This window comes from Pelodiscus sinensis, chromosome 1, assembly GCF_049634645.1.
Source record: "Pelodiscus sinensis isolate JC-2024 chromosome 1, ASM4963464v1, whole genome shotgun sequence".
In the NCBI taxonomy this organism is placed as follows: Eukaryota; Metazoa; Chordata; order Testudines; family Trionychidae; genus Pelodiscus; species Pelodiscus sinensis.
This window is the reverse complement of record NC_134711.1, coordinates 64,877,035-64,899,726: the sequence shown is the minus strand read 5'-3', so window position 1 is coordinate 64,899,726 and position 22,692 is coordinate 64,877,035. Positions and strand designations below refer to the sequence as shown.

General features: G+C 47.0%; 1 protein-coding gene across 2 annotated transcripts in view; it reads left to right on the top strand.

Annotated features, from left to right (window-relative positions):
• Nucleotides 1-4,558: 4,558 nt before the first annotated feature.
• Nucleotides 4,559-22,692, top strand: part of PTPRR (protein tyrosine phosphatase receptor type R) — a 215,603-nt gene continuing 197,469 nt past the window's right edge. Inside the window, exon 1 of one of the 2 annotated variants that reach the window (XM_075931784.1) lies at nucleotides 4,559-4,657. Coding sequence is in view for 1 of the 2 variants with exons in the window: in XM_075931780.1 (XP_075787895.1) it covers nucleotides 17,875-17,935 (61 nt within the window). In the remaining variant the exon portion in view is untranslated. Of the gene's footprint in view, nucleotides 4,658-17,795; nucleotides 17,936-22,692 lie in introns of those variants that run through there. The other variant, XM_075931780.1, reaches the window with a different exon arrangement.

Genomic DNA, 22,692 nt, shown 5'->3' with positions numbered 1-22,692 from the left:
TTATGCCTCGTAGGATGAGGTTTACTGGGGATGTCGATAAAAGGCTTTCATTTCGACAGGGGACCCCCCACCCACCAACACATACCCAGTAGATCCTACTGCCGGCTGAGGTGGGGGTGGGGGGAGGAAGGAAACTGCCTGCAAACAAAGCAAGTGGAGAGAAGAGAGGGGTGTATGGGGGAGCAGAACAGGGGCTGTGTCTAGACTGCAGGCTTCTTTCGAAAGAGCCTCTTTCGAAAGCATCTTTCGAAAGAGGCTCTTTCGAAAGAGCGCGTCTAGACTACAATGCGCGGATCGAAAGATCGATCCGCTATTTCGAAAAAGAGCGTCCAGACTGCCGGACGCTCTTTCGAAATTGAAAGCCACCCGGAACTGCTTCTGCCAGGGCATGGGGGCAGCATTTCCTTCCGGGTGCTGCCTGCCTGCCCTTTGCAGAGACGCGTGGTGAGAGGGACACTCCTGAACACCCGTTGCTCTGCTCCTGCAGCTGCCTTTGCTGTCCCTTGAGGAATTTTGCAAGGCATTGCAGTGCTTGTTTGGAGTGCTCAGCTTCCTGGGACACCCCAGCAGCTTTTTTCTTTTGAGGTTTTTCTGCTTGCAGACCCTTATTTGTGGCATGGAGCCAGAGCTGCCCCTGGGCAGGCGAGGGCCCCACACCACCATACTGCAGCTGTTGCTGCATCTTCGTGAGACAATCATGAGGCTCCTTCCCGAGCTGGACCCAGACCAGAGGGACGAGGGGTTCCCCCGTCCGGCAGCCACACTGCCCTTGCCTCCGAACTTTTTCGTGGACAGGCGTGTTTGGAGGTTTGACACCAGCTCTGAATGGTGGGACCGGCTCGTGATGGAGATCTGGGATGACCAAGACTGGCTACGGAACTTCCGCATGAGAAAGACCACTTTCCAGGAGCTCTGTAACTGGCTCGCCCCTGCTCTGCAACGGCAAGACACCCACCTGCGGCCCGCCATCCCCCTGGAAAAGAGGGTTGCCATTGCCCTCTGGAAGCTGGCAACCCCCAACAGCTACCGCTCCGTGGGACACCAATTTGGCGTGGGGAGATCTACTGTCGGGGCCGTCTTGATGGAGGTAAGTCATTGTCTGGGGACAGTCACAGTTTGGGGTGGGGGGAAGGGAGACTGTCAGGAAGGGCCAAGTGGAGTGGGAGTGGGAGGGAGCTCCTCCACTCACCCTGAATTGTGGGGGGGGGGGGGTTCTGAGGAGGGGATTCCTGGGCTGTTTGAGAGGGAAGGTGGGCGGTGGGTTCTCCTCCTAAGACATAAGGCACCCCTTCTAACACTTTGTTGTCTGTCTCGTTCTGCAGGTGGTGAGGGCCATCAATTCGGAGCTGCTCAACAGGCTCATCTGTCTACCAGATCTGGACAGCGTCATGGCCGGCTTTGCTGCCCTCGGCTTCCCCAATTGCGGAGGAGCGCTCGATGGGACACACATTGCCATCCGTGCACCGCCCCATCGAGCAGCCCAATTCATCAATCGAAAGGGCTACTTTTCTATGGTCCTCCAGGCCCTGGTCGACCATCGTGGACAGTTTTCAGACATTTGTGTTGGGTGGTCAGGGCGGGCACACGATGCCCGCATCTTCAGAAACTCGTACCTGTACCGGAGGCTTCAGGCAGGAACATTTTTCCCCCATCGCCAGTTTGCGGTTGGGGATGTGCACATGCCGGTGTGCATAGTGGCTGATGCCGCCTATCCCCTGATGCCGTGGCTGATGAAGCCCTACACCGGCCAGCTGGATGCGAGCAAGGAGCAGTTTAATGCTCGCCTTAACCGGGCTCGCAACCAGGTGGAATGTGCGTTTGGCCGTTTAAAGGGCAGATTCCGGTGCTTGCTCACACGCCTCGACATGGGGGAGACCAACATCCCCGAGGTGGTGGCCGCGTGTTGCGTCCTCCATAACCTCGTGGAGAGGAAAGGAGAGGCCTTCCTACCAGGGTGGGGGAGAGCTGCTGATGGCCAGGAGAGGCTCTTTGCCCAGCCCCGGACAGCTGCCATCCGCCAGGCTCACCGGTCTGCAGTTGGCATCCGGGAGGCCCTCCGGGAGCAATTCTCCAGTGGAGGCCACTGAGTGCACTGAGGGGCTTCTGCCTGGGGACTGGGCCCTGGCCCCCAATAGAAGCTTCCCTCCACAACCCATCTCCTGACCCAGTTTGGACACATCACTTACACCAGGGTGTGTTTCAAAATAAAATGTTCTCTTTACTTATTTATAATTTTGTACATATTATCCAACAATGTGGCAAAATAACAAAAAAAATTTTCATTTTTGTTGTTGCCAAACTATATACAATAAACAAACAGTTCCTTTAACCCTTTGTGTGTGCTTAATAAGTGGGGTGATGGGGGTGATTGAAACCTGGAGGGGGGAAAGGGACTGGAAACCTGGAGGGGGGAAGGGGATCAGGTTGAACGGGGCTTGGCAGATTTCCCTTTCCTGCCTGGGCCTCGTGTTTGGGGTGCTCCCCGGCTACGGGATCGGGTGATGTACCTGTCGGTTGGCTGGCTGCTGGGGGGCTCTTGGGATGTGGAAGCCTGGGGGAGAGGAGGGCCAGGGGGAGAGAGGGGCTGGGGAGCTGGGGGGGCTGGGGGAGAGGGAGGTCCAAGGGGGGAAAGGGCTGCTGTTGTGGAAGGGGGGTTTGGTGGGGTGGGGTCATGGGGTGCTGGAGGAGCAGGACCAGGCACAGCAGCAGGCAAGCCGCTGACCTCCCTCAGGGTGGCGTACAGCACCGTGCGCTGCAGGACCAGCTCATTCATGAGCCGATCACGCCACCGCTCCTCTGCCTCCGCCCTCTGTAGCAGGATGGCGTTCTGCTCCTGCACAGCCTCGACGTGCTGCCGGAGGATGTCGGCGTAGACACGCCTGTGTCTGCGGCTCCCATGTCTCCGAGGTGGAGATGGAGATGGAGGTGGGGCTGGGGTGCTGCGGCCCTCTTCCACGGCTGGTCCAGCTGTGGAGGAAAAGAAGAAGACACAATCAGTCCTATAAACTGGACTCTGTAGCACTTACAATACTAACAGGATGGTTTATTAGGGGATGAGCTTTCCAGGGCCAGACCCACTTCCTCAGATCAGAGTAACACGGCTACATTTCTATCACAATCAGTCATGTGTGCAACAGCTGTCCAAAAGGGCATGCCCTCTCCCTTGAGACAGGGGAAGCAGACATTCTGAAGGTCACACTGTGTGTGTGTGTGTGTGTGTGTGTGTGTGTGTGTGTGACCTGGGCATCAGCCTGAGCATGACAGGTTTCCCTTGTGCATCACCCACTGTGCACCCACCCACCTACCTCCCCCCCCCCCCGGGTGTGACACAACCTCACTGTACTCACCTGCTGCTTCCTCTCCCGCGCCAGATGACGCCTGGGAGGCCTCAGAGGTCTGGGTGACTGGCTCCAGGGTGAGGGTCGCCGTCTCCTCGGTGTCCTCCTCCTCTGGGCCCATGTCCCCGTCTCCAGACTGCTGTAGCTCCCGCTCTGGAGCGTCCACCACCGGGTCTGCCAGTCCGGACTGCACGAACCTCCGTGGTGTGCGTGCTTCTGCACTGCCACCCAGGATCTGGTCCAGCTCTGAGTAGTAGGGGCAGTAGTGGGGGGCTGCCCCAGAACGGGAGCTCTCCTCCCTGGCTTTGGCGTAGCCCTGCCGCAGCTCCTTCACTTTGGAGCGCACCTGGTCCTGGGTGCGGGGGTAGTGGCCCTTCTGGGCCAGGGCTTCAGCCATGCGGCCATAAATGTCGGCGTTTCGCCGGCGGCTTTTGAGGGCCTGTAAGGCCTCCTCCTCTCCCCACAGCTCCAGCAGGCTCTTGATCTCTGCGCCGGACCAGGATGGTGCCCGGTGCTTGGAGCCCTTGGCTGGGTCCCCAGAAGGCTCGGTGGAAGGGCCAGGACGCTCTTGGGGCTGTGACATGCTGCAGCAAGGTCGCCGTGTGCTCTGGCTCCTTGTCTGCAACAAGTGGCTGTGAGGGTGCGCCTGTCCCTTTAAGGAATGGCTGCAGCCAGGAACCACAGACGTGCAACCCATGGCCCAGATTGTCCACCAGGGCTTGTTCCTGGAGGCCAATAATTTCGAAAGAAAGGGCTCCCCCCGTCCACACTCACGTTCTTTCGACGGATCTCCCTCGAAAAAGGCGTTCTTCCTCGTGAAACGAGGTTTACCGCCGTCGAAAGAAAAGCCGCGTTCTTTCGATTTAATTTCGAAAGAACGCGGCTTGAGTCTGGACGCAGGGGAAGTTCTTTCGAAAAAAGGGTACTTTTTTCGAAAGAACCCCTGAGTGTGGACACGGCCAGAGACTGTGACAGGGTCAGGTTAGAGACAGACAAGGCGAGGAATAGAAAGATGAAACATTAGCCTCAGACTGAGGAGATCTCTGCTCCCAGAGTAACAGGGAAAGTTAGAACCAGCAGAGGCAATCGGGGCAGTGGAACACCTGGGGCTAATTGACCAGGCCTGCAGAGTCAGGCAGCCTAAGTTAATTAGGACATCTGGGGGTAATAAAGAAAACTAATTCAGACTGGCTATAGAAGAAGCTTTGCCAAAAGTTGGGCTGTGTGTGTAGCTGAAAGGATGGATGACAGTGCTGCTGGGAGTAGAAGGAAAGGCTATGACAGCTGAGCACTAGGAGGATGAACCAGAGAGAAGGAAGGTATGGGGAAGTAGCCTGGGGTCTTGTAGCAGGTGTTGGGGATTCATACAGCAGTTAATTTTACAGGGTGCTGGGATGGATCCCAAAGTAGAGGGTGGGCCCAGGTTCCCCCCAACACCCACCTACCCATTTCCACTTGGGGGGGAAGGACTGTGGAGTTTATTCTCTGTTTTACTATATGCTGGCTAATGACAAAAAAAGCTCAACAAACAGCAAACTCAACAAAAAGCAGACTATGAAGAGCTTCAAAAAGATCTCACCAAACTAAGTGACTGGACAAGAAAATGGCAAATGAAATTTAATGCTGATAAATGTAAAGTAATGCACATTGGAAAAAATAATCCCAACTATATATATAATGTGATGAGGACTAATTTAGCTACAACTACTCAAGAGAGAGATCTTGGAATCATTGTGGCTCGTTCTCTGAAAACATCCACTCAGTGTGCAGCAGCAGTCAAAAAAGAAAAATAGAACATTAGGAATCATTAAAAAAGGAATAGAGACTAAGACAGAGACTATCTTATTGCCTCTATATAAAACCATGGTATGCCCACATCTGGAATACTGCATACAGATGTGGTTGCCTCATTGGAAAAAGATATATTGGCATTGGAAAAGGGCAACAATAATTATTAGGGGTTTGGAACGGGTCCCATATAAAGAGAGAGTAAAAAGACTTGGACTTTTCAGCTTAGAACATTGGAGACTAATGGGGGATATGATAGAAGTCTATAAAAACATGAGTGGTGTGGAAAAAAGTGAATAAGGAAAAGTTATTTACTTGTTCCCATAATATAAGAACTAGTGGTCACCAAATGAAATTAATAGGCAGCAGGTGTAAAAACAAACAAAAAGAAGCTTTTCTTCACACCCTGCAGTGTCATCCTGTGGAGCTTCTTGCCAGTGGAGGTTGTGAAGACTAGGACTTTAACAGGGTTCAAAATAGCCAGATAAATTCATAGAGGTTAGGTCCATCAATGGCTATTAACCAGGATGGGTAGTAGTGGTATTCCTAGCCTCTGTTTGTCTGGAAATGAATGACAGGAGAAGGCTCACGTGAGGATTCTGTTGTGCTCATGTGCTCTGGGGCATCTGGCATTGGCCTCTCTTGGCAGACAGGATACTGGGCTCGTTGGACCTTGGTCTGACTCTGTCTTGCTGTTCTTATGTTCTACATTCTTATGTTCTAAGCTAAAATCCTAGGTGTCATACTTAAAACTGTGGGCTGCTGTGAGCCTCTTAGGCAAACAAAATCCACCAGGAAGCACAGGACCCACTCAGTTTTCATAGGAGCTTTGTCACAATACTTATAGATGTAGGTGAATAATTCAGAGAATAAAAGATTGTTACATTCATTCTCTCTACAAGACTACTGGAGCATTTCACAGGCTCTTGGACACAGTAGTGATCGCTAAGTGTTGTTCCCACCCACTCCTGTCTTTGGTAGTCCTGTCAAATATACATATAAAAATAACTTAGAAATGTTGTAGAATGCATTTGCAGTTATTATTCAGCCTCCAGCTATGGAGTCATACTATTGCGGTAGCTGCTCAGCTCTGAGAGGCAATATATTCGTCTCAGTGCAATCTCTGGTACACAAATTAATCCCTGTTCCTTTTCCTAGAATGGTTGCCTTTCTATGCCATGTTTATTAAAAACAATCCCATCTCACAGATATAGCTATTTCTTCCGTTCTCTTTAAACTCTCCTAGTTTCTCAAATGATCCTTGGCCTTTGCATGCACATTCACCTAATTATTTTTCTCTTTACAAGCCCTCCCGCAATGTTCCCACACAGTGTTTCTGTAGCCTATTGAATCTAGTGCATGTAAATTTCCCTTGTTCTAGTCAGAAGTGTGATGTTCTCATCTCTGGTTGTTAATCTTTTCCATTCATAATCTTGCTCTGGACTCTCCTTCTAAGTCAAGGATGCTTGTTATCAATAGAAGCTTCATTTCCATACAAAATGGTTCCTAGAAAAGAAAAGACAATTTGCTGGGGTGCCAAGTTATAAAAATAAAACCTCTTCAACATTAGGGGTCTGTCTAGACTGCATCCCTGTATCAGCAGAGGGATGCAGATTAGGCAGGTCGACATTGCAAATAAGGCAGGGATTTAAATATCCTGTGCCTAATTTGCATAAAAATGTCCACCACATTTTGCTGACTCGGCACTTTGTCAGCAAAAAGCGGCAGTCTAGAGGGGGATCTGTTGAGAAAGAAAGTGTTTTTTGACAAATCCTGTAATCGTCCTTGCAGGAGGCATAAGGGAACTGTGAGAAAAGGCTTTCTTTCTCGACAGATTACCCCTCTATACAGCCGCTTTTTGCCGACAAAGTGCTGAGTTGGGAAAACATGGCAGCCATTTTTATGCAAATTAGGCACAGGATGTTTAAATCTCTGCCTTATTTGCAATGTCGACCTGTCTAATCTGCATCCCTCTGCCGACAGAGGGATGAAGTCTAGACATACCCTAGGAGTATACTACTTTTATTTTCATCAATATCAAATACCATTTCTCAGCAGAAGACAACAAATTAGACACAGAAGGTGATATTAGTAGGTAGGAGGAATTACTGTGAAGCATTAGCTAATACCTTAGGGTATGTCTACATTACACAATCAGTTATTTCAAAATAATGTATCTACACACAAAATGCATTTTGAAATAGCGTTTTGCTATTTTGAAATAATGCGTCCACACTGAGTGGAGGCTGAATCGCATTTAAGGCTGGCCAAAACCAGTTCTGGCAGGGCACCAGGTCAGGACTTACTGTGTGGGACTGCTGCCTGAGGCTATCTGAGGTCTGTGCTTAAAGGGACACCCCTGGACAGCCAGTTCTCAGGTTTCCCTGCTTGCTTGTCTACCTCGATGAGGGACAGCAAAGCATTTTGTCTCTGCGTGCTCTGATTGCCTTCACTCGGGATACCATAGCACTCTGCAACATGGAGCTGGAGTTGCCCCTGGGATCTCTGGTGCTTCTCTTGGACATGTTGCTGTGAGCCTGCACTTTCTGCAGGCTGCCATCCAGGAGGTCCATCGGGGGACTGTCAGTATCCAGGAGGCCCTGCGGGAGAGCTTCCACCTTGAGGAGCACTAAGAGCCTCCCTGATCTGCCCCTCTGGGGGCTTGTGCCTTGTTCCTCCCTCACGTCCTTCCACTTACCCTTCCCTATCCCCCCCCCCCCCCGATGTCAAATAATACACGTATTTTCATAAATACAAACTCTCTTTATTTAACAAACCTGGGGGGAGGGAATGAAATTCTGGTGAGACTGGGGAAAGGAGGTGAGAGAAGGTGGGAGAGGGGAGGGGGAAACCTGGGAGGGAGGAGCTGGAAGCGGGAAGCAAGGGGAAGAAGGGGGAGGGAAAGCTCAGGGTTGGGGGTCTCGCCGGACCAACTTGATTTTCATGCAAACCTGCTCCTGGGTTCACATGTGGTCTTTGGTGGTCAGGCTGGCAGCTATCCTGCCATAGACAGCCGTGTTCCTCCATCTAGTGTGAAGATCATGGACATTGGGGGCATCCCCCCCAAACCTGAATAAGGTCCATGATCTCCACCCTGGACCAGGAAGGTGCCCACCTTCTCTGGGCCCTAGCAGGCTCCTGGTAGCCGGCAGACTGCTTCTGGGGAGCAGCGGAGGGCTGGCTGCCAGTGGCTTGCTGGCTCATGTTTTCGGGCCACTGGGTCAGGGTCAATGACTGCTGGCTGTGGGCTGGCAGGCTTGAAGCTGGCACAGGCACTGTGGCCAGAGTCAATCCCTTTATGGGCTCCAGGGAGAGGAGGAGAGAGAGGAGTGTTCTTGGTTGAGGCTGGAGGCCCTCTATTTTGATCTGTCTACAAAGCAGTTATTTCAAAATAGCTATTTCGAATTTGGTGTTATTCCTCGTGGAATGAGGTTTACCAAATTCAAAATAAATGCTCCGCTATTTCGAATTAATTTTGAAATAGTGGTTTGGCTGTGTAGACATACCCACATGCTGTACATCAGTAGAGAGCATTTATCAAAATAGTACTCAGGGTACGTCTACACTACAGCGCTAGTTCGAACTAACTTAGTTCGAATTAGTTAATTCGAACTAAGCTAATTCGAACTAACGCGTCTAGAACTAAAAACTAGTTCGAATTAGCGTTTTGCTAATTCGAACTAGCAAGTCCACATTGAGTGGACTCTGAACAGGGCTTAAGGATGGCCGGAAGCAGTGCCGGCAGGGCATCAGAGGAGGACTTAGAGCATGGAGATGCTGTCTCAGGCTAGCCGAGGGCTGCGCTTAAAGGGTCCCGACCCCCACCCCGGACAGACAGTTCTAAGGGATGCCCCGCTTGCAAAGAAGTTCTGGCTTGGAGTGCCCGGAGTACCCACACATCACACCACTCGGCCATCAGCCCGGCTGCACTTGCCGCAGGCTGCCATCTGGGGAGAGGGGGCAATTGGGGGGCTGCAGGAGAGCTTCCACCCCCAGAAGCCCGCAGAGCCAGACAGTCCTCCCCATCGGGGGCTCGTACCCCATTCCACCCTCACCTCCTTCCACTTACCCTTCCCTAGCCCCCCTTCCTGATGTACAAAATAAAGATAAAGTTTCTTGCAACATTGACTCTGTCTTTATTGAACAAAACTGGGGGAGACTGGGAAAAGGAGGTGGGAGAGGGGAAGAGAAAGGCTGGGAGAGGAGAGGGCAACTAACATGATCAGGGGTTGGGAACAGGTCCCAGATGAAGAAAGGCTACAGAGACTGGGACTGTTCAGCTTAGAAAAGCGGAGACGGAGGGGGGACAGGATAGAGGTCTCTAAAAGCAGGGGTTGGGTGGAGAGGGTGCATTCAGAAAAGTTCTTCCTGAGTTCCCATAAAGAAGGACTAGAGGACACCAAAGGAAAGGAATGGGTAGCAGGCTTGAAACTAGTAAGAGAAAGTTCCTCTTCACAAAGCAAATAGTTAACCTGCGGAACTCCTTGCTGCAGGAGGCTGTGAAGGCTACAATTAGAACAGAGTTGAAAGGGAAGTGAGATCAAGTCATGGAGGTTGGGTCCATGGAGTGGTCTTAGCCAGGGGGTAGGAGTGGTGTCCCTGCCCAAAGTTTGTGGAAGGCTGGAGAGGGATGGCACGAGACAAATGGCTTGGTCACTGTCTTCGGTCCATCCCCTCCAGGGTCCCTAGGGTTGGCCGCTGTCGGCAGACAGGCTACTGGGCTAGATGGACCTTTGGTCTGACCCAGGACGGCCATTGTAAGCTCATGGCTCAGGGTCGGGGGTCTCAGTGGACCCCCTTGATTTTCATGCACACCTGCTCCTGGGTGGCCAGGCTGGCAGCTCTCCTGCCCTAGACGGCCACTTTCCTGTGCCTAGTGCGGAGATCGTGGACGAGGTCCACGATGTCCGCACTAGCCCAGGAAGGTGCCCGCCTCTTGCGGTCCAGGGCAAGCTCCTGGGAGCCGCCAGCCTGGTCCCGGGAAGAGGGGGTGGGCTGGGGGACATCGGGTGGGTGGCTCTGTGCCGTGCCAGGTGCAGGGTCTGCTGGCTGGGTGCTGGCAGGCTTGCACCTGGCATGGGCACCGTAGCCAGTCCGTGCCCCTTTAAGGGGTCCGGGGCCGGGAGGGGGTCAGACGAGTTTCCCTGGTGTTGGCCAGAGTGGCCACCAGGGAAACCTGGGGAGGGCTAGCCTCCCACTAGTTCGAATTAAGGGGCTACACACCCCTTAATTCGAACTAGCTAGTTCGAACTAGGCTTAATCCTCGTAAAATGAGGTTTACCTAGTTCGAACTAAGCGCTCCGCTAGTTCGATTCAAATTTGAACTAGCGGAGCGCTAGTGTAGTGCCTATTAAAGTTAGTTCGAACTAACGTCCGTTAGTTCGAACTAACTTTGTAGTGTAGACATACCCTCAGTGAATAAATTTTCTAGAACTCCAAATAGTAGAAACAAACAAACCAAGAAAACAATCATGCATAGTCTCATCTTAAACTGGTCAAGAAGCTATCTAATGTCGTCTCGCACTTTTCCAGAGCTGTTTAGTGTGCTATATTTGGACAGAAAAATAGAGACACTCACGCTAATTAAACATACAGGGGCTCATCTTCTTGCCAATAAAGACCAATAAGAGCCCAATATTCCATTCTTATTGAACTTCAGATCAGGTTTGCCATCCTGAGTTAAGCTGGGCTCATTTAATAAATACTTTGAAAATTATTGTGGAGATTTTCTTTCTTTGTCTGTCCCATACAATCTGAAACAGCTGCAATCCTTATGAATATTAAAACTCTTAATGCTATGGTCAATACTAATAATAGAATCATAGAGCTAGAAGAGACCTCAGAAGGTCATCAAGTCCAGCCTCCTGCCCAAAGCAGGACCAACCCCAACTAAATCATCCCAGCCAGGGCTTTGTCAAGCCAAGACTTAAAAACTTCTAGAGATGGAGATTCCACCACCTCCTTAGTTAACCCATTCCAGTACTTCACTAGCCTTCTATTGAAATAGTTTTTCCTAATATCCAACCTAGACCTCCCCCACTGTAATTGGAAACCATTGCTACTTGTTCTGCTGTCTTTCACTACTGAGAACAGCCTTTCTCCATCCTCTTTGGAACCTCCCTTCAGGAAGTTGAAGGCTGCTATCAAATCCTGCCTCACTCTTCTCTTCTGCAGACTAAACAAGCCCAAATCCTTCAGCCTCTCCTCGTAGGTCAAGTGCTCCAACACCCTAATCATTTTGTTGCCGTCCGCTGGACCCTCTCCAATGTGTCCACGTCTTTTCTGTAGTGGGGGGGCCCAGAATTGGAAGCAATACTCCAGATGTGGCCTCACTAGTGCCAAATAAAGGGGAATAATCTTCTCTAGATCAGCTGGCAATGCTCCTCCTAATGCATTCTAATGTGCCATTAGATTTCTTGGCTACAACAGCACACTATTGTCTCATATCCAGCTTCTCATCCACTGTAATCCCCAGGTCCTTTTCTGCAGAACTGCTACTTAGCCAGTCAGTCCCCAGCCTGTAACAATGCTTGGGATTCTTCTGCCCCAAGTGCAGGACTCTTCACTTGTCCTTGTTCAACCTCATCAGATTTCTTTGGCCCAATCCTCTAATCTGTCCAGGTCACTCTGGACCCTATCCCTGTCCTCCACCATATCTACCTCTCCTCCTAGCTTAGTGTCATCCGCAAACTTGCTGAAGGTGCAATCCATCCCCTCATCCAGGACATTAATGAAAAGGATGAATAAAACCAGCCCTAGAACCGATCCCTGGGGCACTCCACTTGAAACTGACCGCCAACCTGACATCAAGCCATTGATCACTACCCGTTGGGCCCAACAATCTAGCCAGCCTTCTATCCACCTTACAGTCCATTTATCAAATCCTATTTCCTTAACTTACTGGCAAGAATATTGTGGGAGACCATATCACAAGCTTTGTTAATGTCAAGGTATATCACATCCCCTGACTTCCCCATGTCCACAGAGCCAATTACCTCATCATAGAAGCTATCAGATTGGTCAGGCATGACTTGCCTTGGTGAATCCATGTTGACTATTCCTGATCACATTCCCTTCTTCCAAGTGATTCAAAATGGATTCCTTGAGGATCCACTCCATGATTTTTCAAGGGACTGAGGTAAGGCTGACTGGATTATAGTTCCCTGGATTGTCCTTCTTTCCTTTTTTGAAGATTGTCACTACATTTGCCTTTTTCCAATCATCCGGGATGTCTCCCGATCTCCACAATTTTTCAAAGATAATGGCCAAAGGCTCTGCAATGACATTTGCCAACTCCCTCAGTACCCTCAGATGCATTAAATCCAGACCCATGAATTTGTGAATGTCTAGCTTTTCTAAATAGTTCTTTACCTGTTCTTTCTCCACCAAGGGCTGCCCACCTCCTTCCTATACTGCGTTGCCTAGTGTAGTAGTCTGGGAGTTGACCTTGTCTGTGAAGACAGAAGCAAAAAAGCACTGAGTACTTCAGCTTTTCTCACATCATCTGTCTCTAGGTTACTTCACTCATCCAGTAAGGGATCCACACGCTCCCAGATCACACTTTTATTGCTAACTTACCTGTAGAAACCTTTCTTGTTGCCCTTCACATCTTCCTGCTAGCTGCAATTCCAATTGTGCTTTCACCTTCCTATACTCCCTGCATTCTTAAGCACTATATTTATACTCCTCCCTAGTCATCTGTCCAAGTTTCCACTTCTTATAAGCTTCCTTTTTGTGTTTAAGCTCACCAAGGATTTCACTAAGCCAAGTTGGTCACCTACCATATTTGCTTTTCTTACTGTGTGTGAGGATGGTTTGTTCCTGTGCTTTCAATAAGGCTTCTTTAAAATACATCCAGCTCTCCTGGACTCCTTTCTTCTTCATGTTAGCATCCCAGGCGACCCTGCCCATCAGTTTTCTGAGGAAGTCAAAGTCTGTCTTTCTGAAGTCCAGAGTGTGTATTTTGCTGCTCTCCTTTCTTCCTTTGGTCAGGATCCTGAAATCTACCATCTCATGATCACTGCTTCCCAGGTTGCAACCCACATCTATTTCCCCTACTAGTTCCTCCCTGTTTGTGAGCAGCAGGTCAAGCTGCGCATGGCCCTTGGTCAGTTCCTTTAGCACTTGTACCAGGAAGTTATCCCCAACATTCTCCAAAACTTCTTGGATTGTTTGTGTACTACTGTATTGGTCTCCCAATAGATGTCAGGGTGATTAAAGTCCCTCATGAAAACCAGAGCCTGTGATCTGGAAGCTTCTCTTAGTTGTCTGAAGAAAGCCTCATCTACCTCATCCACCTGATCTGGTGGTCTATAGCAGACACAACCACAGCATCACCCATGTTGCTCCTGCCTCTAAACTTAACACATAGACTCTCAACAGGCTTTTCTCCCTCCATATACTGGAGTTCTGAGCAATCATACAGCTCTCGTAGGCCGTGTCCAGACTCAGGGGTTTTTTCGGGAAAAGTAGCCTTTTCCCGAAAAAACTTCCCCTGCGTCCAGACTCAAGCCGCGTTCTTTCGAAATTATTTCGAAAGAACGCGGCTTTTCTTTCGATGGCGGTAAACCTCGTTTCACGAGGAAGAACGCCTTCTTTCGAAAGTTCTTCTTTCGAAAGAAGGCGTTCTTCAATGTAAAGAGGCCGTCTTCGAAAGAGAACATCCAGACTCGCTGGGTGCTCTCTTTCGAAAAAGCGGATTTCTCTTTCGAAAGATCCGCCTGCAGTCTAGACGCGATCTTTTGAAAGAGGCTCTTTCGAAAGATGCTTTCGAAAGAGCCTCTTTCGAAAGAAGCCTGCAGTCTAGACATAGCCATACACACAGTGCAACTCCTCCTCCTTTTCTCCCCTGTCTGTTCTTCCTGAACAGTTGATATCTTTCCATGACAGTGCTCCAGTCATGTGAGTCATCCCACCAAGTCTCCATTATTTCAATCAAATCATAGTTCTTTGACTGTGCCAGAGCTTTTAATTCTTCCCGTTTGTTTCCCAGGCTTCTTGCATTCATGTAAAAACACCTTAGATAACTAGTTGATTGCCCTACCTTCTCCATTTAAATCAGGGGTCCTCCTTTGTTGCTTCTTCCTCCTTGTGTTTCCTCCTGGTATCCCACTTCCCCACTTACCTCAGGGCTTAGATCACCATCACCCAATAAAGCTCTCCTCAAGATGCTTTTTCCTCTCTTGGTTAGGTGGATCCCATCTCTTCCAAGCAATTCTTGTGCCCAGAAGAGAATCCCATGGTCGAAGCTCTCTCTCCGACACCACTTGCGCAACTACAGGTTTATTTCCACAATTCAACGATCCCTACCTGGACCTTTTCCTTCAACAAGGAGGATGGATGAAAACACCACTTGTACTTCAAATTCCTTGATCCTTCTTTCCAGTGCTACATAATCTGCAGTGACCTGCTCAGTTATTCTTGGCCATATCATTAGTTCCCACATGGAGAAGCACTAAGGGGTAAGCAATCCAAAGGTTTGATCAGTTTTGGAAGACTCTCAATCACATCCTGAATTCTAGCTTCTGGTAAACAGCACACTTTTCAAGATTCCAAGTCTGGTCTGCAGATGGATGACTCCGTCCCTCTTAGGAGGAAGTCCCCGACCACCACCACCTGTCTTCTTCTCTTGGGGGTGGTGGCTGTGGAACCCCCATCCTTAGGATTACAGATCCCATGACTTCTGTTAGATGGTGTCTCCTTCTGATCTGTTCCCTGAGAGGTCCTTGCTAAAGCATTCTCCACAGTAGTGCCTGGGCAGAGAGCCTGAAAGCAGGTACTTACGTTTACTAGAATTGGGGATACCTGAGCTGGCTTCCTTTTCCTGGAGGTTACATGCTTCCAGTTTTCTTCCTTGTTTTGTACTGCCCTCACTGGTTCTTCAGGCTGCTGTGCCTGCAGCATTAAATGCTGCCTTCTATCGAAGAAGTCTTCATCTTTTCTGATGGAATGTAGGGTTGATACTTGGGCCTCAAGTCCTCTCATTTTTTCTTCCAAAATGGCAACCAGCTTGCACTTAGTACAGATGAAATCCCTTCTATCTTCTGGGAGGAAGACAAACATGGCACATGCTGTGCAGGTAACAACAGCAGACCTATCACTCTCTATACCTGCCTTCCTACTAGAGATTCCTCAGATGGTTTTAAATGTCTCCTTGAAGGGCAGGAGAGAAACAAAATTTAAGAAAAAGGCAACCAAACACTATGGGGCTCCCCCTGAGCAAACTCCCAGGCAAACTCCCCTGTTGACTGCTGCCCTGTTGGCTGCTCACTGAGTTGGCTCTGGCTGCCTTTTTATAAGACTGCTGGCTAGGCCCATCTCAAAGCCTTGCCTCTAATCCAATCAGCCCCTGAAGGCCCACCTGGAACAAAGCACTCCCAATTCACACTTTTCAAACTAATGTGAGGTACAGAGAAACCCTTCTTGAACACTGTCTGGGTGACTGTCGAATTGCCTTCCATTCAAACTCTAAAAGGCTATGTCTACACTCCAGAGGTATCCCAAAATAACTATTCTGCATCTTTTTAGCATGCCCCTTATTTCAAAATATAACGGGCTCATTATTCTGACATCCCTGTAAACCTCCTTCCACATGAAGTAAGGGACGTTTTGGAATAGCAATTTATTTTGAAATAAGTGCTGTGTAGTTAGCGCCAATTTTGAAATAAGCTATTTTGAAATAATATTGAAATAAGATATGCTGTGTAGCTCTAATTGTGAATCTTATTTTGACCTACAGTGCAGTGTAGACACACCCATAGTGACCTCTGTTCTTATTACCTAGTTCTCTAAGGTTTAGTCTACACTGCAGGGTTTTTGCACAAGAAACCTTTTGAGCAAGAGTTTTTGCGCAAAAACTTCTTGTACAAAAACGCGTCCACACTTCAAAGCGCATCGCAAAGGCGATGTGCTTTTGCACAAGAGAGCATCCACTCTTGCACAAGAAAGCTCTGATGGCCATTCACAGAATGGCCATCAGAGCCCCTCTACTTTTTCCAATAGGGGTTTCTTGTGCAAAACCCCCTCCTGAGCATCCATACCTGTCTTTCTGCACAAGAGCTGTAGCTCCAAAAGGAGTTATTCCTCGTGGGGAGAGGAATAACTCTACCAGCAAAAGCCCTCTGTTCTGTTGATTTTTCTTGTGCAAGAATGCACTTGAGGTGTGGATGCTGCGGTTTTTTTTGCACAGAAATGGCTGGTTTGCATAAAAACCTTGTAATGTAGACATAGCCTAATTGTCTATAGCTTTATTTGGATATATAAAGTATATAAAATGGGGAACAATATGAGTAAACAAAATAGATCTCTGGTATTCTTTATTAGTTAAAAAGAAACAAAGAAGGAGGTGCAAAACCATTTAGTGGGGTTTTTTTAGATTACCGTTAACATTTCAGACTTTTTCTACCATATACAATGATATCAAGAAAATGAGTAAACTGCATGATATACGTGTGGACAGCAGTGTGGAGATTGGTAAGGAAGCTAAATTAGCAGATCCACAAAAACAAGAACATTCAGGGTGTTCTTCAGTTCCTCCCCCTGTTATGTGAGGAAAATCATTACAAAAATTGTTGATTCTCAGTTTAAACCAAGCAAGGAAAAGGAACACCCGCAGCCCTCTTTCAGCATCCCACTTTTCTCTAAGTCCCCCACTGTCAAAACTCTGCTTTATACCTTCCTTATATCAAACAGTAGTCTGTGGAAAAACCATTTGCAGGGATGAAACATTTTCCATTTTTCATCAGGTTTAGAAGTTTCATGGTTTCCAGCTGCTTTTTTGATCCTATAAACTGAACTTTTAAATGGGGCTGTTTTATCTTGTGAGTCCAATTACCCTTTGGAAACTAAACTTTTTTTCGTGTCATCAAATTATATGGCTTCTGCTAGGAGGGTTTGATATCAAGATTGGCAGGTTGAGATGGCCAGAGAACCTTATCTTAGTAGGCTCTGGTAGCAATATGAATATGTGTGAATCAGCACATTACACAGAGCTGATTAGCTCCCAGACAAACATTGTTTTATTTCCCGTCAGTCCTAACCTCTCTCTCATTCTTTCAGCCCTTTATTTTGGCGGGGTTTTGCAAGGGGATGTTTGTTGTAACTGTATTCCTAAAACCACAAGTTGTTCACAGAGCCTGCAGACATGCTAAGTCAGGTGAAGCAGTAAAGGTGCCCATCTGAGCGCTCTGGTACTGGGTCTGCAGAATTAGAGGCAAACACCGCGCGGGCGGGAGCGGAGAGAGTCCTCAGTGCTGTTAGATTTTGAAATAAAAAAGGAAAATGCCCCCTTCTCTCACTCTGCACAGACTGTATTAATTCTAAACTATGCTCAATGGGCGGCATTTTAAGAGCGGTCTCCTGCTTCCTTCATCTCTTCACTTCCCCCATTGCCTCTCCTGGGGAGCCATCCATCCATCCCTCCATCCGCCTCCCCCCGCGCTTCATTGCCCTCTCGTGCTCCCCTTCACTCCCCGCGCCACCCCGGTTTTGCTCCCCATCTTCCTTCCCCCCGCCGGGGTTTTGCGCCTCTGTCCCTTCTCCCCGCCCCTTTCCAGTGTTGCCCCGCCCCCTGCGCGCGCGCCCCTCGCGCGGTTTCTGCGCCCCCCGCCACTGGTGCTCCGGGAGCAGGTGAGGGCAGCCGCGTGCGCATGCGCGGTTCCGCTCCCAGGCATGCTCAAAACCTGCTGGGGCGGAGAATGTGACAGAGCGGCCGCCGGATCGCGGCTGCCTCCAGCTCCTGGCCAGCACCATGCGGCGGACAGCAGCCTGCTTCCCCGTCGCGTGCCTGCTGCTCCACCTCCAGGCTGCAGGTAAGCCGCCACGCCGCGGTTGCTGCCGCCTGGGACCCAGGCACACAGGCAGGCGCCGAGCCACCCAGGGGACGGAGCTGTGCGGAGCATCTCCCTAACCTGAGCTTGGGGAGACCCGCATGTTTCAAAGAGCCCCCGCGAATGGAGCTGACACAGCACCTGTTGTTGCAGGGCAGTGACAAGGGTCGGGGCTAAATGCGCCCCTGCCAAAGACAGTGCAAGATGCTGGCTGCGGGTAGCAGTGAGGCTTGCGTGAGTCTAAACAGGGAGTTTTTCCCCCTTCCCCCCGACCCCATGCGTTAACATGGATGTAGCTTTGCACATACTAAAGCACGTGGGGAGAGCAATGGTTAGACTAACGCCTGCTGCAACCATTAGCTACAGCGTCTTCCCTCTTTGGCGCTAGTGAGGGCTGTTGAAGTGGAAGCGCCACAGATGCCTTTGTTTTGTCTCTGCCTCTTCCCCCCCGCTCCATGAACGGGATGCAAAGGGCCGAACTAATGGCTCTAATCAGGTACCTGGAGAGATCCCCGCCTCTTTGGCTATTTCTCTTGCCGTTGCTCCGCCAATAGAGCAGGGTTTGGGAGAAAGGGAGAGCGCGAGGAGTGTTTCAGTACCGTGTGTGTTTCAGTACCATGGTCAGCAACCACCGGAATAAACACATCTGGGCAAAACTGTGTGTGAGGCCAAATGTCACCGAGCGGGATTAGGTCGTAATAGTAGCTATCCTCAACAGGGTTGCAAATAATTAAAAATAAAAACCCAGTTAAACGGCACCTCAGCTGTTGTCCCTAAAGATATTCTAACAGGTACGGATACTGCCTGTTATTTTCCGTCACTATTGCTTTGGGATTTGGAGCACTAGCCACATAGGTTTCTAAATATTTTGGAACGATGGAAGTTTAAAAACATTTCTCATCTTTTGAAATTGACACTTGAATTCAAGCGTGGAAACTGGATTCTAGACAGAGAAATTTCAGCTGCGACAGCAGTCATTTGTGCAGAAGTCCTGTAGCTACGTTAATAAATCCTCTCCTGCTTAGCTGGCAAAATATGGGCATCTTTAACCACCTTTCTAAATGAAGAACTATATTACACAGTTTTTCAGCTCAAGTGTCATTTTCATTTGATAATCATTTGCTGTATTTTTTCAGTAAAATTATATGTCTTAATTTTTAAGGGTAAAACCTACCCTTTCTCCAGAGTCTTTTTCCTCACTTTCCATCATTTAAACTGAATTGTCACTACTTTAGAAGGAAAGGAAAGATATGCTGAAGGTATAATTAAATGTTGTTTGTAATTAATATAATTACGTAATACTGCTATATCTCTACTTCTAACATAGAAAATGGCTATTGTGCTCTGCTTATAACGTCACTTAACATCATTGCAGCCTACACACACACACACACACACACACACACACACACATATATGTATATATATATATATATATAATATAAAATCAAATATAATGGCTGCAAGTTACAACTAGACAAATTCGGCCTGCAAATAAAGCATATATTTTTAAGTGAGAGTGATAACCATTGGGGCAATTTATCATGGGTTGTGGTGGTTTCTCCATATTTAAATTTTTAAAATCAAGATTGTATGTTTTCCTAAAAGATCTGCTCTGGGACAGTTCTGTGACCTGTGATGTACAGAATGTCAGACTAGATGAACACAATGGTCCCCTTTGGCTATAGCAATCTATGAATGACTCTATGAATATGAGAGTACATATACAGTCTTTTGCTGCCACAAACCATCTTTTTTAGGACAGCGATTCAGTGTGCCATTAACATGAAATGTTTTATTATGGGATGAAAGGTTTTAGAAACACATCAGGGTAAAGTAATACCACTAGAAATGTAACATAGTTATAAATAATTCATGGTTATCTATTACGATAATAGTTGTATACATTATTTAATATGCTAGATAAATGGGCATGGCATCATCTTGTTTAATCTAGCCTCAAGAAATTGTTATCCTCGGGTTTTAGTACTTTACTCTTACAGTAAATCAGACTATCTTTGACAAGATTTCAATCATGTTATTCCTTTGTATTTGAGTGGTTTGGAGAGTCATATATTGCTGTTTTACACTATGTGTGTGGTAGAGATTATTGTTTAAAGGATAAGGAGTATTTTAAAATCCATTTTATGAAAATCCTTAATCTGCTTTTAGATTGTTTTTGTAAAATGACATATACAGATTATCAATTTAATATAACATTAATGTAACATTAGTGGTGTAATATGCCTTCTAAATTTGTATTTATCCACTATTAATTCTAAACTGCACAGACCGCCTCACTTAGACCAGTTTCTGTTAGTATGATGAAAAAGCTAACTAAAATTTATAACTGACTTACTAAGTTTAACTTGTTTTATTAAGTTAACTAGAGGATTTACCCAGTGTTGCTCAGCTCTTTAATTCAAATTATCTTTGTTTTTCTTCATATAAATCATTGCTCTTGGGTAGGATGAGGGATGAGGGGTTCAGTATTCAGGTGACTCCAAGGAGAGAACAACCCCAGACCTCTCCCACCACAGCAGCTTGGGGCCAGGTGAGAAGCACCTGTCCATGGCCACTGCAACTATAGCAGGCACAGCCAGAAGGGGAGGGGGTGCATATCCCCTGGGTGAGGGACACACAAACAGAAAATTCTCTCAAATATATAATAAATAGTTGTCCTTTTCTCCATCCGTGCCCCCTGCTGCCCGAATGGGGTTATAATTGACCTGGTTCCCATCTTTGACCCCTTGCTGCTCTCACAATCATACATTATAACTGTTCCTTTCTACCAGAGTACCAGAACCCTCCCTTTCTGTTGTATGAGAAACAGTTGTATTTCAGATGCATCCTTTTGTCCTCGCACAATCGAACCCTAATCTTGCTTTAAGTTATGATAAGAGGAAGCTGCATATCAAATTTGGTTGTCCTAGCTCTTACTGTTTAAGAGGAGTTCTTGAACAAATAGACAAACGGACGGACAGACTCTCTCAAATATGTAGTACATTGGAATGCTTGTTCATGAACATTAGCATTTAAATAAAATACTCCAATGATCACAACAATGGAGAAAACAGCAGAGACCCATATATTAGTCCTATCTTGTTTCCCATACCATTCTGGTAAATAATTGCTTAGGAAAAAGCATGAAAATCTTTGATAAGCCATAATCAGTCTTGGCATAATGCGCACAGTGTCCATCAGTGATGAGAGTTCTGCCTGCTCCACCCAGGACTACATATATATTCTTGTATCATTTAAGATGCTATATTACTGAGCCTCCTGACTTTTACTATCATAGTAAACTTTAAGCAATTAAGAGCTCTCTCATTTTCACTTGAAGTGAAAGATGAGTAAGTCATTTGGCTCATGTCATTCTGGAGCATAGTGTACAGTTGTGAATTATGAATGATGATTCTGTGATAAGGGTTCATCTGGTATCATAAACATATATTTCATTTACCATTACTGATTGGTAGTAATCCATATGTTTGTCATTTTGCTTTGCTCTGTGGTGGAAACTACTTAGTTTTTCATATATGATTTAGTTCCAAAGTTCAAAATGCATGAAGCCGACTTCTGTGTATGAAGATGCTAAGATATTCATCAGCAGATACACTAACAATATTGTCCTTAATATCAGGATGTTAATAGTTTTTAGAAGAAAATGTTTTTGTATTGAATTGAGATATTACTACAACAAAAAGGTACTGATTCTGTAACGTATTTCAGTTCTTTGTAACTGAAAGGTATTGCATTGCATACTTGAGAAATGGATTTGCCATGGGAAAGCTGTTCTATTACTATTGTGCTCCAATATCAGGATATATATTTGCAAAGAAGCTGAAAATTTGTCACCATAAGAGGATCTCAAATTTCTACATTTTAAAAAAAAAGTGAATTGAATTGAGTTTAGATCTGTTGTCAATAAAACATTAAAAGCACGTGGAAAACAAATTAAATCCAGTTACACTCTTAGATACACCACTGCAATTTTCACTGAAGTCAAGATAGAAGTAGGCCCTTTATGGTCCCAGTGATGCATTGGGCAATGTTCAGGAGAAGAAATCTGCTTGCACAGAGCTCTCACAACTGGAGTAAGGCCTGTATTTATTCTAACTGATTACAAGTCACTATGAACCTTTAACTGCTATTATGCTTTGAAGAAAAGTACAAAACAGAGTAATGGTATAGTGTATAATTTACTAGTAGGTATGATATAGTGCACGTTTTTTTTCAACAAAAATTAGTATCTCTCAAGACAACCAGAAACTATTGTCATCTTGGTGCAAGAGCTTATATGTTGTGAGACTATATAATGATGCACCGACATAATCTTATAATTAGAACTAGTGCACAGTGGATCTGGAACAGAGAGTTGTGCTATTGAAAGCCATTGAAACACACTATAATCCTGTATGTGATGGAAACCACTTCCAGCCAGGGGGTATATTCATCTCCCCTCCCCCCCCCCCCCCCCCCCCCCCGCCCAGCACCTCTAATTCTAGAATATGTGTTAGTGAACCATTTATGTCATCTAGGTTATTCAGCTAATTAACTATTTAGCCTCATTTTCTTTTCATGAATTCCATGAACAGGCTTAAAATAAACAAAGAATAACATATATAATTACCGTACATGGCCCAAGCAAAACCAACTATACTGAAATAAACCCCATCCAAATAATAGCTTCCATATGCCTTTTATCAAAATCTTGAGAGAGTGATTTTTGCAGAATA